This window comes from Lates calcarifer, linkage group LG9 (genome assembly GCF_001640805.2).
Source record: "Lates calcarifer isolate ASB-BC8 linkage group LG9, TLL_Latcal_v3, whole genome shotgun sequence".
Lineage (NCBI taxonomy): Eukaryota > Metazoa > Chordata > Actinopteri > Centropomidae > Lates > Lates calcarifer.
The window spans coordinates 12726398-12743516 of record NC_066841.1 but is presented as its reverse complement, the minus strand read 5'-3'; the positions used below and the strand labels follow the sequence as shown (position 1 = coordinate 12743516).

The following is a 17119-nucleotide window of genomic DNA, read 5'->3' as shown; positions in this document are numbered from 1 at the left end:
GTTACAAGTGGTAACAACATGTGTACAGATCCCCGAATTCTGATGGCAGCAAATACTCTTTCAGTAGATACTTTGTCAAAAATACAACAGAAGAGCAAATGTTACCACTTGGTGTGTGTGTTTACAGTGCAGCCAAAGAAACCGCTTGCAAACTGATTCCCTGCTCGGCATGGTGGGAGTAGTTCCCCACACAGCAGCAGGGCACAACAGTGAAGTCAGTTACCTTACTAAGGAGTTGGAGTTGTGCAGCCTGTCACCTGTAACTCTTTATCGAACACCTTGCTGTGGCTCTTTTGTCCTGTTCCATCAATCTGTACAATGTTTAAAACTGATCGTCTGACAAAAAAAAATACAGAAAATGACAGGTTTCCTGTTTCTATGGAAACATTTTTGATGAACGATCACAGTCAGCTTTAACCAGAGTGACAAATACATCGCATTTTTCTGAGACTGTTTCACAGTAAAAACAAATTAAAGTGTTTCCTATCCCAACACTTTTAATGTGAACCAGTGTTAGTAGGAAATGTCCAGTTTGCATCAGCGATAACTTAACACAACTGCGTTGCAGCGTTAGGAGAGTGAACAGTAAAGAATGATGCTGCTATCAGTGCAATAAAATTACAAACAGTAACGTTTGATTACATACATGCTTTGTTCCCTGTGAATCCCTTGTGTGTACGTAGGCAATCGGAATCCAAAGTACGAATATGGCGGACCACGCCACTCAAAAAAACTATGTCAGACAGCAACTTGTTAAGTTGATCATTACTGAAGTCAGAGTAATTCATCCTACTAATTTCTTTTAGCGGAATGATGCAGTTGAGTTGGAATAATTTACAGTTGACGCATTGATGCAATGAATGAATCGTTACACCCCTTGTAAACATCAATTAATCCAAAATAATAAAACTGGGACACTGGCAGAAATGTGTTAATGCTTTCTGATAAATTTTTAATTTGTTTTCATTCTGCCACCTCAGTTATACATTGCATTTTGCATCCAGTTGATCCTCAAAAGATGACTTTCAAGTCACGAGCATTCTTGGTAATTTGGCTCTAACAAGGACAGACAGTTCCATAGACACAAGACACTGTATACAATTCATGTGAATATTTCAGGCAAAAAAAAATAAAAAATCCAAAGCAAATCAATGCAACTTTTACTGGCTTTATTGCTCAAGTGTTGACTTTGACACTCTTGCCTTGAGTTTCCTCTGGTTGCCTTGATGCAGGCTCTCTTTGAAGAGTTTGATACTTTTCTTGCTTTTGCTCTGTAATAAGTGAGTCAGGTATAGAGTCAAAGCACAAGGTGGAAAAAAAACCCAGTACATTTTGTTACAATCAGTCTGCTCCTAACATTACTTTTCTTCAGGCCTTTTCTTTATTAAGGTCTAAAATAGAGGCAGACATGATAGAGCTACCAGTACATTCATTAGAGCAAATGATCTCTGGTGGAAAAACATTCTCATTGTGATCTATGTGAGACGAGGGAGTTGGCTTACAATGATTACAATAATGCATTTCCTAGCAACCACTGTTCATGTTTACGCAACTAAACTGTGCGGAGACAAACACTGGAAGGGAATCTGATGAAATGGTGGTCTCAATGAGGGCACTGAGGGATTAACCGACTTTAGCTGATTCTTCAAAGAAAAAAAGAAATCCTTTATCATCGAGCAAACTCTTTGTTCAAAATGCCAAAATGTTGCTTGTTAGACTACATGAATGTGTGGGATCAAGCAGTGCATATCGTCCCTGCATATGGACCCAACACACAGCAGTACAAGGCTTCACCATTAAATATATAAGCAAAAGGTTGTCAGTGTCATTTACAGTAAGTATTAATAAATGAATTAAGTATTTCTTTATGGTTGTCCACATCCATATATTGTATCCTATATTTTCTTTAGGTCACAGACATTTCCAGGCAAATGTAATGTACCCACCCTCCCACACGAGTTACTTGAACACCATAAAGCAATAATCACCTATGTTCCCATTTTCCTCCTATGCAGCGGCAATGCCATTTATCTCCTCTTAACTTCGTTTGATAGGTCATTAAACCGGTCTTGGAGCTGTGAAGTAAAGCACTGAATCATGTCGCAGGTTCCATCTGCTGGCATGCCTAATCTGGGGCAGAGGGGTCCAAGTACATATGGCTGCCATATAAAGTTTTATATAATAATTGGCAGTGACGGAGCCATGAGGAGGATTCAATGAAAATGAATTGATATCCAAGGAAGGCAGATAGTGGTAGAGGAGAATACAGTGAGAGCCGGGGCAAAGAAAGAAAAGAGAGAAATTCTGGTACATCTGCTACAAATCTAAAAGTCTCTCGCAGCTCTCGCAGCTTGAATGTTTGCTCCCGATTTCAGAAATAACAGCAACGTGTACCTCTTACAAAGCTAAGCCATGGAACAGGAATGGAAGCTGAATCAGCATGTACCAGTGTGAGTGGTGAGCCCTGTCCCGCCAGATGAGAACTTGTGTCTTTGCAACATTGAGGGATTGCAAAGTTCTCAAAGGGAAGACTTCTGCAAATCTGCCACAGAAGCATTTATTGAATTGCTGGTTGCAAAACATTACTCTGTGATTAGAAAGTAAAGAAAAGGCAACGCAGAAGTTTTCCTGTCAGTTGTGAAAATCTGTATTGCCAAATTACAAGCACTCGCTCACTCATTCCAATGCTATATGTTCACTTCTTAACTGCTGTCTGGCAGTAAACTTTCCTCTCCTTTAAGGGAGCTGTGAAGATATTACCTTTGAAATGCTGGCTACATTGTGAAGTTGTGTGATTACGTAACAGTCCCCCTGGCAGAAAGGAACCAAACTTTAAATGCTAATATAGAGTGCTGAATAGAGCATTAAAAAGTGCTGCCGTCAAGCTGTGCTCAGGCAGACTGACACATCGCTGACTGTGTGTCAGAGAATTCAAACTAAGTAACCAATCAATTTGAGGGGACCCACCTATTCGTGGCTGAATCATTATAAGGAGCCCTTTGGGGCTGGAAAGGAAAATACTCGGGGGAAAGCTTTGGATGAAGCCGTTATAACTGCACAGTGCTGTGGCTTTTATCCACATTGCTTACTTTTTAAAAATAAAAAAATCATTTTTGTGGGGCGATAGTGGTGCTGCTGGGTCTGTCATAATGTCTTAACCTATTAGCACCCACCTGGGTGCTGGCAGAGTTTGGGTTAGGGGTAGGCGGGTTAGGGTTATTGGGGTAATGAGTCAAGGAGTTAACAAAACTTTTACTGTTACTGTGTGCATGTTATGTGCCTTAACTAACTGCTAGGTCTCTTTTACTTTAGCTACTTTAGTGTTTCTTGGTATGTTTTCATTGCAGTTAATGTTCTGAAAGTTGCTCATTATGAACATAGATGCCCACCAACAGTATCAGTGACAGTAACAGTGAAAAAACTGTTTAACTGAAGAACTTTATTGATTCATAGAGTTAATCTCAATCAACTTGAGGCTGTACAGTTGCCTCTAATATCATTATGTTTATTCAGTTGCCCTATCGCCCTGAAATATGTTTTTCACAAGTAATTATGTCAGAACCTTGATGATGATTTCTTGATGACAAAGGAATCTTGAAAGTCCATCTGGAAAAGGCACTGGCTTCTATTTTCTGATAATAACAAGAACAAGAAAAATCCCCTTTTTAAATCCCCTTGTTGTTTTGTTATTGCTCTGTTTTTTCCATGACGTTAAGTGGGCAAAGAGCAAACCTCTATTTGATTTCCTCAAGAATGATTTAAATACATATTTTAGTGGGATTAAAATGCAATATTCAAAAAGCTCAAATTATAACTCAAATCTTCTAAGCATAGTTGGTTTGGATTGTGGAGTGAGTGTGTGTGTGCATTTAACATTTTTCTGCATCTGTTTGTTGTTTAATTTTTATTTTGAATGTATCTGCTTTTATTGACCAGAGCATAGATTTCAGTTAGAGCAGGCTTTTAAAGTGAAACTATTGAGATGATGAAACCTTTTGTTTGTGCGTGATCTGATAGATTATCTGTTGCACTTTAAGTCACAGACTTACTCTAATTGGACTCATCATTCATATACAATATTGTGCATTAAATGAATATAAATTCAATATAAATCTAATTCCGAGGAAATGCTTTTAAAACTATCAGTCAGTAATTAGGAAATTACATTTTCCCCTGTCTATTGTCTAATGGAAGTCATTTCAGTAATGTGGAGAGTGTATGCTTGTCTATACTCACACCATATGAATGTATGCATCTGTTTCTATGCATACTCACACCTCTCAGGTGAGAGCATGAGCATACGTAGTACACATAGAAATAAAAACCTTTCTGCATTTGACAGAGAAAACAGGTGATGATGAAAATCACAGCAACAAGAATTTGTACGCAACCCTCCATACTGACAATTTCACCCACACAAAGAAACCTACTAACATCAATGCCTAATCACCGACTTTCAGTTCCTGGATATGCTAGGCTTTAGCCTCTGATTCAATATAACAGTGTCTTCTTTTGCATTTCACACATCTCAAGAAACCCGTGTGTTTTTATCCGCAGGGGCAGGGTTATTTGGTGTTTTTTTTTTTTTTTTTTCTGTAACCCTCAGAGTAACAGAGATGCCTGTAATGTCTGTTTGTGGAAATGATTTCTTGATGTGTGTCTCAGCGGGTACAGAAGCAAACATCATGAACATCCGCACAAATATTTTGCAGGGATCCACATCCACATCCATGCTGTGAAGTATATCTTTGACTGCAGTCGAACGCAACAAGGGTAGAATGAGCTCGCAGTTTAGCATGTTGAAGAAATGGTTAATATATTTCCTCATGGGTTTTAGTGTTCTTCCTTGAGATTCAAGTCAGAGCACAATACAGAGAAAATTACCTCGCAGACATCAGAGGACACTGGTCAAATTACAATCCAAAAAACAGTGGTTTTGAGTGAACACAGCATTAAGGAACACAACAAAATATAAAGCGTTCATCATCAGACTCATTAAAGATGTGTGCTATTGTTCCTTACTGTCATAAAAGTAACTTTTAATATGAATTTTCAGATCTGAGAAATGAGAGCTGCTTTGTAAACTGTTAAAAATACTCTGTTTTTTTTAAATCATCTTAATCATCTGACAGATTAGGCCACAGTGTGCACCACCAGCTGTGTATTGTTTTCCCACAAATGCATTTGGTGAGATAGAGTCTGGCTAATTAATGCGTTACCACACTGTAATTAATACTGTTTTCCTTTCATTGTTGATTGTGTGGTTTTGTATACTAAGTGGTTTTGGTATGAGCAGGCTTTTTTTTTTTCTTTCTGTGGTTGTCAGGGAATTTGCACGTTGGAAGGTGAGGAACACGGCAATTGAGAGACGGGACCTGATCCGCAACCCCGTGCCGCTCATGCCTGAGTTCCAGCGCAGCGTACGCTTGCTGGGCCGCAGACCCACCACTCAGCAGTTCATCGACACCATCATTAAGAAATATGGAACCCACATTCTCATCTCAGCCACCCTGGGAGGTAAGAGAGGTTCACTGGTTTCATTTGCTCACTCCCATGCTTGATTAACAGCTTTTACACACTGTTTTAAATGCTTTTTACACATGGTTTGCTTACATGCTTCATGTCAGTGAAGTTACTTTATGAGTGAGGTTGGGGAGGCTTGTTTCACAAAATAAATTTCTCAGGCTGCAAATATGACTTGCATTTCAAAGTTGTGCCAGGTACTAAACTGCTGATATCAAAGTTTAATGTGAATTTTATTAATTAAACATAATGAATATTAATAATTCAAAAGCTGGTTCATTTTCCTTTAACTGATAATTATCAGTCCCAGATAATAAATGCAGCAGACTATAAAAAAGACAAATAAATATTTCATTTGTACAAATAAATATCACAATTCAATGACCCCATATGATTAGACCGTGAAACCGCAACACCGCTGTGTCCTGGATTATTCATCTGCCTGTTTGCAACAATGTCAGAACAGCTCAGTGAAGCAGTTTGGGGCCGAGTTGTTCTCCGGGGTGTTGAAAAACTCTCCCACAGCAAAAACTGCTGCTACATCACAAGGGGTGCAGGACAAAGCAGACGGGAGAAAATCTCACAAATAAATAACTCTGTACTCAGAAGCAAGACTTGGGCGATCTTGAAGTCACTACTGTGAAAGGCCAGTAGAGTTACTGGACCATTTTATCTCTGAGACAGAGCTGCATCTGCATCCATAAAGCAAAGCCAAATGGAAAAAGAAAGCCCAGCATTAGTAGTAGTTTTCCAAATTGCTACTTTGACGACAAGTCTGAACATTCAGCATTTTAGTTCAACAACAAAAGTTGAGAATGTATGACAACTTAAGAGGATGTAAGACCTACGTTTAGATAGGTCAGCCGTCTGTGCTTGGTGTCCCTTCCCAGGATCAGCTCCACACTGACTAAACAGAAGCATCACTCTGTTCGGCAAAAGTATTCCATCTCGTCTGTGCTTAAGTGGATTTTCCAGCAGGACAGTGACCCAAAACTTGCATCAAAGCTATGTCAGGGCTATCTGATATCCACGGTCACCACACCTCATCCCCCGTCAACGTGTGTGGGAACATTTGATAAGTGAAAATGCAAAACAGACCGTAACATCATAGGAATAATGTGAATTCTCACATTCTGCAAAAATGTGGAAGCAAGCTGTGGCTGCCAGCTGGAAGCTGTCCACCAAATAAAGAGGAGTCAGACTTTCAATGAATAGTTTCTTTGTACCTGAAACAATACAGATACTGCGCCAAATGCAGGTGCTATATATAAATTGTTACAGGGTAACAATCAAAAGTGAAGTTAAATTAAATCACTTTTTGATGAAGAATAAGTTTAAAGAAGAAAAAGTGGGTGAAAACACTTAAAATGCGTCAAATATTTCGGACACAGAAAATCCAGGTCACTTGGTGTCTTAGTCAACTGATCCACATACTGTATAAACATCATGTCATATTGAGTTTAACAGTGACTTTGTACACATCATGGGTATGTATTTCAGCTCTACCACACTTCAGCTGGAAAATCAAAAATGACAAAAAACATAAATTCAAAATTTAGCAACATTTAGACCCACACAGTGTGTTTTTTTCTTGCAATGGTTAGATATGACCAAATGTGAAAACAATATGCCGATTCTCTGACACTTCTCCAAGAAGAAATGTATGTTTTGAATCTGCACCATGAATGCGCAAGAATCTTACAACCCAGCTCCACTTTCAATCACAACACTGAGAGACCATCACAGTCATACATATGGTAATTGCATTTTTCTGTACATGCCAAATTAAACCTGAAGATAATCCTCTTCATAAGTACTTGTGCCTATGGGCCTTTCAAGTAAATGCGGGAGGATGATTATCATATGTATTGCTTTGATGTATGTACAAGCACTGTTTAATTAAAGAACAATAACAGAAACACTTAGTATCATTCAGATAGCCAGACACTTTCAGAAACTGCTGTAGCATGTACAGAAACGCTTGTTTGTTTGTTTTCAAAGCTGTTTTTTTTGGCAATAACTACATAATATAATAGTAATAACCACCCAAAAAATTCCCACAATTGTAAGCAAATATATTTTTAACGTCACAATAAACTTCCAGTTACAAAAACTCACTGTGGAAAGAGGAATACATTTATGTAATGGATGATTTCAGTATTTTGGATGTACTTCCCAAAATAAAAGTTAAGCACCCCTGCTGTCCAAGTCTAAATATAAATGGCTTCTCCCTCGAATCTCTTATCTTATCTTGAGCTCTGAGGGACGCATGAAGGCAGCTAACTGTGATTACTTTGCCAATTGCATTTTAAAGATATAATTAGTAAGATAATCCGCTCTTTTGCTCAAACCCTGTATTATATAATTGTATGCATGAAACATTGCCAAGTAGTTGCTCCAGTTGTTCCAAAAATGATGTTTGTAGCTTTGAAATCTCACAATCAAATGCCTTTGAGAAACAGTCATGATACTTTTCATGTCATGTTTTTCCTCTCCTTAATCAAACACTGCACAGACAGGCTTGGATCTTAACACATGCTAAGCTAAGTTTAATTGGGCTATATTTGTTTTAGTTTTTCAAACATCTATTAAACCTATGAATAGTGTGGAAATTCTTTGTATTTAGAAACAAGCTGGAACACAGCAAGTCTGTATTGTCCAGTTCCTTTTGTCTAGTAATTGCAGAACAAATTAAAACAATTTTAGCAACAATTTGCCAGCACTGATACTCCAACTACGATCATTGATGCTTAAGCATTTACCACAAAAAAAGAAATCTTTCATTTAAAAATCTTGCAGTCCACTTTATGCCAAACACTAGGCTATGGTAATTTTGCTAAACAATGCAGAGGAATATCAGGTGTGAAGGGTTAGAGTTGCAATGACATGTACACCACTTTGTAAGGCGATTCATGCTGCAACACTTATTTTAGAAATTGGACACATGATATTTAGCTGAAACATTATATGAAGCTAGAATTAAGTGTGTCTAAGCTAGGAGGGATGCCACTGCCACAGATGCAGCAGGTGGCTAGAATTGGACAAAAAAATGAGTCACAGAAATAATCACAGTATCATTTTCAACCACAGCTTCCTTCTTAGTCTCACTGCATTGCATCACCATATGTTTTTTCCCATTTCCTCCCTGCATTTCTTTCGTTTCATTCTTTTTATTATTATTTTTTTTTTACCTCTGGCTCCTCTTCTCTACCTCAGAGTTATCACCATATTATCTTTAACCTTGAGGCCATTTTGTTTCAAGTTATGGGTCAGTACACTCTTATCTCAATCTTGGGATTGCCCATTAAAGAACACAGTTATATGAACCAATAAATGTGCACCCCAGACTAGTGATCAAGTAAGAAGAAGAGGCCAATTCTCTCTTTAGCCACCTACTCGTTGTGGTCTCAAGAGTCATTATACACTTGAGAGAGAAGAAGTGAATTCTTCTTCTCCCAGGCAACGTAAAGTTGAGTGGTCAAGTGTGAAGAACCCCATTAGAGGATCCCTCCTCTCAACTCAATAGAAATGGTTACAGTGCATAACCATTGTCGTGTAACTAGGATATGTACTTCTTTTTCTATCATGAGCCTACTGGTTGCTTAAGACTAGCAAATGTACATTATTGGGGTGATGTAGTCCGTCAAGTGTGTGAGAGAAATATTAATTAAATGAAATACTACTGGCTATGGATAATCACTGAAAAATATATGTCAGTCACCTTTCTGGAAGTATCCTATTAATATGAAAGCCACGTTTTTTCATCTTCATTCATTATTTTATCCAATTCTTTATTTCATATTGATTAATACTGTACTGATATGACAAAAACTTTATGTCAGATTCATATTTAATTCCATCGATTCCCTATACAGGCATGACAAAAGAGTCTCTCAATAACATCATATACAAGTGTTTTCTAATCTGGTGCCACTAGTGGTGCTATGGAGCAATATTTACAAGTGGGTCTTTGTTTTATTTGTATTGTGCATGTGCACCAGGATGTACAAGCCATGTGCAAGATCACATGGATGACATGATGCACGATCTGGAACCAGGAATGTGGTTTCACAATATTCCATTTCATGGCTTTTGGTGGCAGTAATGTGCAAAGAAGCAAGTCAATGCAGAAGAAGACTATAAAATAGTAAACAATGTAGAAATTGATAAATTTTTTGAGGAAGAAAATGCATACAACATGTTGGGGTTACAGAAAGAACATGGTCATGATTAAGGGTTGGGGAAAGATGGCCTATAAAGAAACAAACATTACTGTTGGGGTAGGTATAGAGGACAAGTACGGCGGCCTCTTGTGTTGTGTCACACACTTTTTATGTCCAGCCATTCACCCCAACCTCTTCTTTAAGACAATGTGGGACAGTGAAACATCACACTACCTTTGCCCTTGCTTCCAACAAACACTGTTAGAACAACTGTTCTGACCATTTTTTTTTCTTTTTTGAGTGTGTCTGTTTTTGGGTTATGCAAACCTGTCCTGTATCCCATTTTTAAAACTAAAGCCCAAGTTACAAAATTACTTCTGGACAGAACAAAATAAAGTGTGACCCTTTTTTTCATTTTACTTATTTGTTTGTATCTGAATGTCCTTTGGCTTCTTTTCATGGCAAAAACAATGGTGCCTGTGGTGTCCGGAAGCACTGGGCGCCAACACACACAGCTTAGAGAACAAAAACTGTTTGTGACAATACCCTTTGTTTATGTTTATGGAGACAGTCTTCACTGAATATTGCGCCTTATATATTTCATTTTCTTTTATTTTTTAATGCCTGCGGCGAGGTACTGACCAAGGGTGCAGCAAGATAATGATGCATTATCTGTGCTGTGGTTGTTACACTTTACGAGATTAATCAGATTTCAAGAATGTTTAAGGAGCTGTTCATTATATCCGATTTATTTACAAATAACATAACAATAATCAGAATAGTTCAAACAATAATTTAAAACCACTTTAAACTCAAGTTGTGTTTGCCAATTGGACAATGCTAGTTCCAAACTCTAGCTCTTGGAATTATTAAAAATGTAGAAATATGGTATTGTGGTACTGTCAGGGTAAGTGTTTAAGAAAAGGAAGATTGTCAGTCTACTGACTGACACTGTGTGCTGAATACATTTTGAAAAGCGATTATCAATTACCTGCTGCTCGTCTCCTATCTGAAGATTTTAACTACCTCATACTACCTGAAGCTGAGTTTCTGGGATATGTGGATGTTTTAACGGAGGCTTCAAGGGATGTGTACTTTGAAGCGCATCGTATGACCTGACTGCATCCTGGTTGCACACTGCGCGTGGGAGACTTGAAGCTTTAACAGAACAAATACATCTCAGATTTCCCAACAAAAGGCACCACCGCTGCGAGTCGATGCTCCAGAATTTAAGTGAGTTCTGAAGCTAAAACTGAAAAACACATCAAAACAGTCTGACACAGATGCTTAACATCTCTGATTTGCCTGCAGCCATTGAGAACAATGCTGAAGATTTGAGTTTATTGACAAATCCAAACATTTCTTTGTGCCCAAGGCTGCACAACCTAGGTTGTAAATAAATGCTAAAGGAAGGTATTGCTCTTGAGAAAAATGAAAAAAAAGTGTGAAGGACAGATTTGCATTTTGCTGAAGCTGTGAGTGGCATATTTCAGCACATCTGTCATTTCCACTCCCTCATATGTTTGAAATCAGTTTTCTGCTATGAGTAAGAGTACTGCTGTTTCACCGTGAATTCTGTTGGTATTTGTACAGAAAGGTCTAGAGCATTTGAGTTCAGAGAAGCAATGCAAAAATGCACTGGGGAGCAGAGGCACAGACCTGCAATTACATTCAACAAAAGCTGCTTTTTTTTTTTTTTTTTTTTTTTTTTTTTTTGGAACGCATTGTCCTGCGTAGGGCTACAGAGGGCAAAAAGAAAAAAAAGACATGCTTACAAGTGCCACAAGTAATAAAGGCAAGACAATCAATGCTATACACAGTGTAACAGTAATATGATGAGTCATTGGACATATTCAGTTCAGGAAGGTTGCATTTTATTTCTCATCATTTCTTGTTTTCAATTTTTTGAGATTGAATGTGTCATTTTTTCTCTCAAAAGTTACATAGTGTGACTTTAAGATTGCAAAAAATCTATTTTTTCTTTGATGAGCCAAAGATGTCACATGTAGGTGGGACTTTATCTTAGCTCTGAAAACTAATTTGCCCACCTACTCTCTTGTGAATACACAACCTATGACTGGATCAGAGACCTTTTCAGTGCAACAGTCTAATGTGTTCAGCAGTGAAGAGGAAGAGGTAGTTTATTGAAATGACTTGTGGTCACTGAAGCCTGAGGCTAGAGTTCATATGCAGAACTCTGACTGTGCCTTGGGTTGTAGTGGAAGACTACACAGTCTGTCAACACCACTACCCTTTGCCACATTATACTTGAAACTTTTTTTTGTAGTTGTTTTGCTGCCAATGTAGAAAGTACAGAGGATAATTTGGCATTGAAAAATCTCTTGCATTAAGCATGAGCAATCTATAGTTGAGTAGAAAATTGGCTCATTTCATTCCTCTGCTTATTTGAATGTATTGTATGTATGCAGTCATTATGCATTTTATTTTAGAAAGCCTATTCACCAGTTTTCAAGAGGCAATTATTACAACAACCGCTGACTATATATTTATTATGTTTATTACATGTTTTTGCGATTACCATAAAGAAACAAAGTCTGTAGTTTCCATATATTACCCTAGCTACCTAGCTTGGCTTTATTACTCTCTACATCTTTTTCCTCTTTCTCTTTTTATTGTAAATGCTGAAACAACAGGGTCTGTCCCCCAAATTTATCTAAATAATACAACTTGTAATACAACGTGCATACAAGAATAAAGCAGTAAAATTTCTGATAAACTTAACTGTATCTGTTTGTGTATTCTATGAACCTTACCTTAACCCTAAACTAAACCTAATCTACCCTCAACCCTAAAACCAATTCTTAACCCGCAAACTACCCTTTGAAGGTCTGTCAGAAAGTGAGGACCGGCCAGCAGTGTCCTCACTTTCCCAAAATATCCTCAGGCCCAAGGTATTAAACTGGTTTTCACAAAGATAGTCAGACAAGAGCACACACACACATACATACATACATACATAAATGGCTTTGTGGGGACCTGTCAATGCATTCCCTTACACTAACCTTAACCATCACAACTGAATGCCTAACCCTCACCCTTACTCTAAACTACACCTAATTCTACTCTAACTCTAAATGCAAAAATGCCCTCACAACCTTAGGAAGACATGTACTCACACACAAACACACACACAAATTATGCATATATACTGTGTAGTATATAGTAGACTCCCTCACACACACACACACACACACACTTGCTAATTTCATGGGGAAACAGAACAATGTTTTTAAATACTAAACACATAAGCTCTGCATGAGCTGATTAATTCTGGCAGAGTGCCAGTGAGGTGCCCTGCAATAATGTACCACAATGTATTACTTACAGAGAGGTGCACACAAATTAATTTTTTAAAGCCACAGAGGTAATGATTTTGCCTGACCAGTAGCAATAACCACAAAATATTTATGTTCAGAAGAGCTCCTTTATGCCACACTAAATTGTAGAGATTAAAAAAAAAGGGGGCGGATCAAGAGCTTAATGTGGGACCATTATTCTTGTGCAGTAGTGTAAGTCAAGTGTGTGTAAGTAACTTTGCTAACCCCCGAGGGAGAGAGAGCATGGCAGCGTCAGAGAATGGGGCCTCGTCCCCTCAGCGCTTGTACTCTAACCAGGCATGAGACATTGGCCCTGACTGCTACCCACCCCTAGTCACGGTCACCACAAGTTAAGTGACCAATTCCAAAGCATCGCTCTGGGCCACATAACCATTCACAGCGCTGGAAACCTGAACATATGTGACATGCTCTTGAACAAGTTCCGGGCATATGGTTCGTCATTTGAACAGTAATCTTCGAAGGAGAGGTTGCGCGAGCGTGTGGAAGTGAATTGGTGTTTGCTTTTTATGCATCTTTTTCTGCGTGTAGGAATGAAAGATGGAGAAATATGATATGCAGAGAGAGTGAGCAGCTCAACCCTTTCATAGTGTGTCAACAAACAAACACATGACATGCAAATCAGAGTGACTGCCTGGTGCTCTGTAAATATTTGGTCCTGTTATTGCTCTAAGCGTTCACATTCTTCTCCTTTACAGACACTGAAAGGTCAGTGGTTAAGTGTAGATATGATCCTCCCCCTCTTTCCTGTGGACATTCACACTTAACATACAGCACATAAGATTAGGGTCATGTTTGGGCTTTTCAGTTCTCACCTCTCAGATTTTAAGTCTGGGCATGGGACTCTATTTATGGAGAGAGATTAGAGACATGCTGATCTCTTTTTGTGTGTGTGCATAATCAGTTTTATATTCACAGTAGTTGTGACCTTATTACAGTGGTAGTGACTTCAAATTCGCATCACGTCAGAGGTGGCAAATTTATCTCTACCTCGGGTCGACCCAAGTCTACATTTGAACATCTCCGGAATGACACCACCATCAACAACAACAGCAATGGCTCATCAGGAGTGTGTCTGGCTTAATTCTGCAAGACAGCTTTGTCAGTAGAATACCAGCCAAATTCTTAAGATCAGATGAGAATCTGTCAACATCTCAGTTCTTTTCATATCTGACAGCTTATTGTGTGCAGACTGGTTGAGTTATGACACAACAACTTGACACTGTAAGGCAGTTTTTCTGTAATTTAAAGTAGGAAATGAGAGGGGAATAGAAAAAGAAAGATATAATTTAAAACCTCTCCAGACAATGTCTGTATCGCTAGACAGGGTCAGTAATTTGATTCAGCAATGCAGATGAGTAATTTTAGTCAAAAGGAAAAAAAAAAAAAATCTATGGAACAGTGGTAATGCCACATTACGGATAAAAAAGGTACAATCCTCCTCAAGTGACTCCACATCCTTATAACACCAGCTGCAGCACCTCCTGTACTCGTTACTGTTTTCTCATTGTCTTGGCACTAATTAAATCTCTGCAATCAGTAATGTTATTTTCTATTTGGGTGTTTATATTCTATTTGTCTTTTCCCTGCCTGGGGTAACTGAGAGGGAAGAAAAGATAGCGGATGTGATATATTTGTTCTCCACAGGATGAAATTCCTGTGGTATTGAGGTAAAAATTCTATATCACTAGACCTCTCATGGAAATAATGCCATCCCAATAGGGGTAAATCCGGGGACATTTCTGGGGATGGTGCCAGCTGGGGATAAAGCAGCAAATATGGAGACTTTTCCTGGAAAACTGGGGCATCTGGTTTCTCAAGCTAAAACTGCTTGCCTTGGTTTTCAGACCTCTGACTTATCTCTTGTGTTAAGAGCTCCAATGGCAGCCGAGATAAGCCCGAATTGGACAATGCTCACAAATGAAGACATCGACAGTACACTCACATTATTTATTCAGTGCACCTTAACTAAAGATCTTTTTTTTCTGTTGATACCTCAAATACTTTACTTTTGCTTAAACACTTTAAGTACATCAAGTACTTTTTTTCCACTTCCAAGCCACTAACCACGTGGAGTATAATCCTAATCATATCTCCATTTCCTTATGCTACCTGTAGGAGAGGAGGCACTGACTATGTACCTGGCCAAAAACAAGCTGGACAGGAAGCTTGCCAACGCTACTCAGAACGTGGAAGCCCTTCATCAGCTGGCCTCGTCATACTTCATTGACCGTGACGGCACGATGAGGAAGCTGCATGAGATCCAGATTTCCACCAATGCGATCAAGGTTGGTGCATATTGAACATGGCATTTTTTTTTCTTATGCAATGAATGTGCTGCTTTATCACTTCCACAGTCTCTGGTGTCCAAGTCACACTCTTTGTATACATAACCTTCCATCTTAAGAATTTTCATTAATATACTGTGCTACTTCCACCCTTGTTAATGAGACAGTTATTAGAAAGAGACTGCCTGTCAGGGAAACATGAACATATTGTACCCACACAAACATGTTTTGACAATCAGACAAAACAAATCTCACTTTCACTTTCTTCGGAGACAGATGGTGTATACTGCAAATAAATGAAGCAAAAACATAGAAATACAAAGTATATCTCAGTGAATTTACATAAGCATAAGTTAGTGTAAGACATATTTCAAAAAAGTACTTCTATAGAAGAGTAGGTGCAATGAAAATAAACTAATGCAGTTGAGGATGGACCGTAAAACAGACATCTACATAAAAGTGTCTCTGTGATTCTAAACATGTATGCATATTCATTTCATCAGGGTCATATGAGAACTAATTTAACCCCCACCCTCCCACCACCACCCAAAAAAAACAACAACAACAACAACAAAAAAAAAAGCATTTTACCTCTGGGAAGCGCTGAAAATAAGTTAACCATCAACAATAAGAAACTGGAACAGGGCACATAGATTGATTTAGGCATTTGAGCAAGTGACCTATCTTGTTTTTTCTGCTGAGGACAGTCTCCTCTGTCTGTCTGGGGCTGTCAGATAACAACAAAAAAAAAAAAATCAAAACAAAACAAAGGAAAGTGGATTTGTGAGCAGTGCGAGCCTTCTGCCTGCAAGTGCTTGCCAATTGTGGTCATTCGCATGCTTGTTCGCCCAGGGACACTGAGGTATGAGGGCTGAGGAATGCAATTGTAGAATATAAATAACATCAAGCAAAACCAAATAGGCCAGAGTTTTTGGAAAATCCCTCCCTTGTGACTGTGTTTCATTAATTAGACCAAGTATTCATTCTTGCTTCATGTAGGAGGAGGGAGGCAGTATCAGCTTGGATTAAGGTTAGGTTCGGTTTTAAAACTCCTTTTGTATCAAGTGACTTTTTTAAAAAAAAACAAAATATTCAGGAATAAAATTGGATGTCTACTAACAAAACACAAAATGACTCTTTTATTATGATAGGGTTAGGGTTAGTTATTTAAAAAAAAATTATAATAATCAATTGAGAGAGTAATTATTATATATATTATGTTATTATATTAATAATAATAATAATTCACTGAAAAGGGCTTTGATATTTTACTTCCTTCAGAGAAACTGTTTATTTATTTACTAAATGATGCAGACTAGTTATGTTATCACATTATCAAATGGCATGTTAACACACAGATCAAACTATTGCCACAGCTGGTCATTACACCCAGTCTCATAAATGTTATGTCAGAAATATAATTAGCTTTTCTACAGTGTGTGTGTGTGTGTGTGTGTCGTACGTTTTTGAAATGAAAGCTCTTAAGACAGCTTTACTGCAAGAATAACTAAATATTAAAATGATTGGCCTTAACAACTCAGACCCCACATTGTATCTAATAGTGAATCAGTCCCACACCAGTTTGGCAACAAAAAGCATTATGATTCCATGTGTATACCTGTGTAACAAATAAATACTTCTGCTGGACCCTGGGGCCCAGGACAACATCCCTTGTCTGCAATGACCTTGCTCATATGCGCCCAGTTTGTGAGGCAATACATGCACCACAACTAAAAAAAAAAAATAAGTTGGAGTAAATCTGAGCATGCAGTACTGCTTGTGGGATGTT

The 17119-nt window shown here is 38.2% G+C and overlaps 1 protein-coding gene across 2 annotated transcripts in view; it reads left to right on the top strand.

Moving 5' to 3' along the window:
• Positions 1-17119, top strand: part of brinp1 (bone morphogenetic protein/retinoic acid inducible neural-specific 1) — a 135905-nt gene that overhangs the window by 74024 nt on the left and 44762 nt on the right. For both annotated transcript variants that reach the window (XM_018662484.1, XM_018662483.2), the window contains 2 exons: positions 5327-5517; positions 15161-15330. In XM_018662484.1, coding sequence (XP_018518000.1) covers positions 5327-5517; positions 15161-15330 — 361 coding nt within the window. The remainder of the gene's footprint in view (positions 1-5326; positions 5518-15160; positions 15331-17119) is intronic.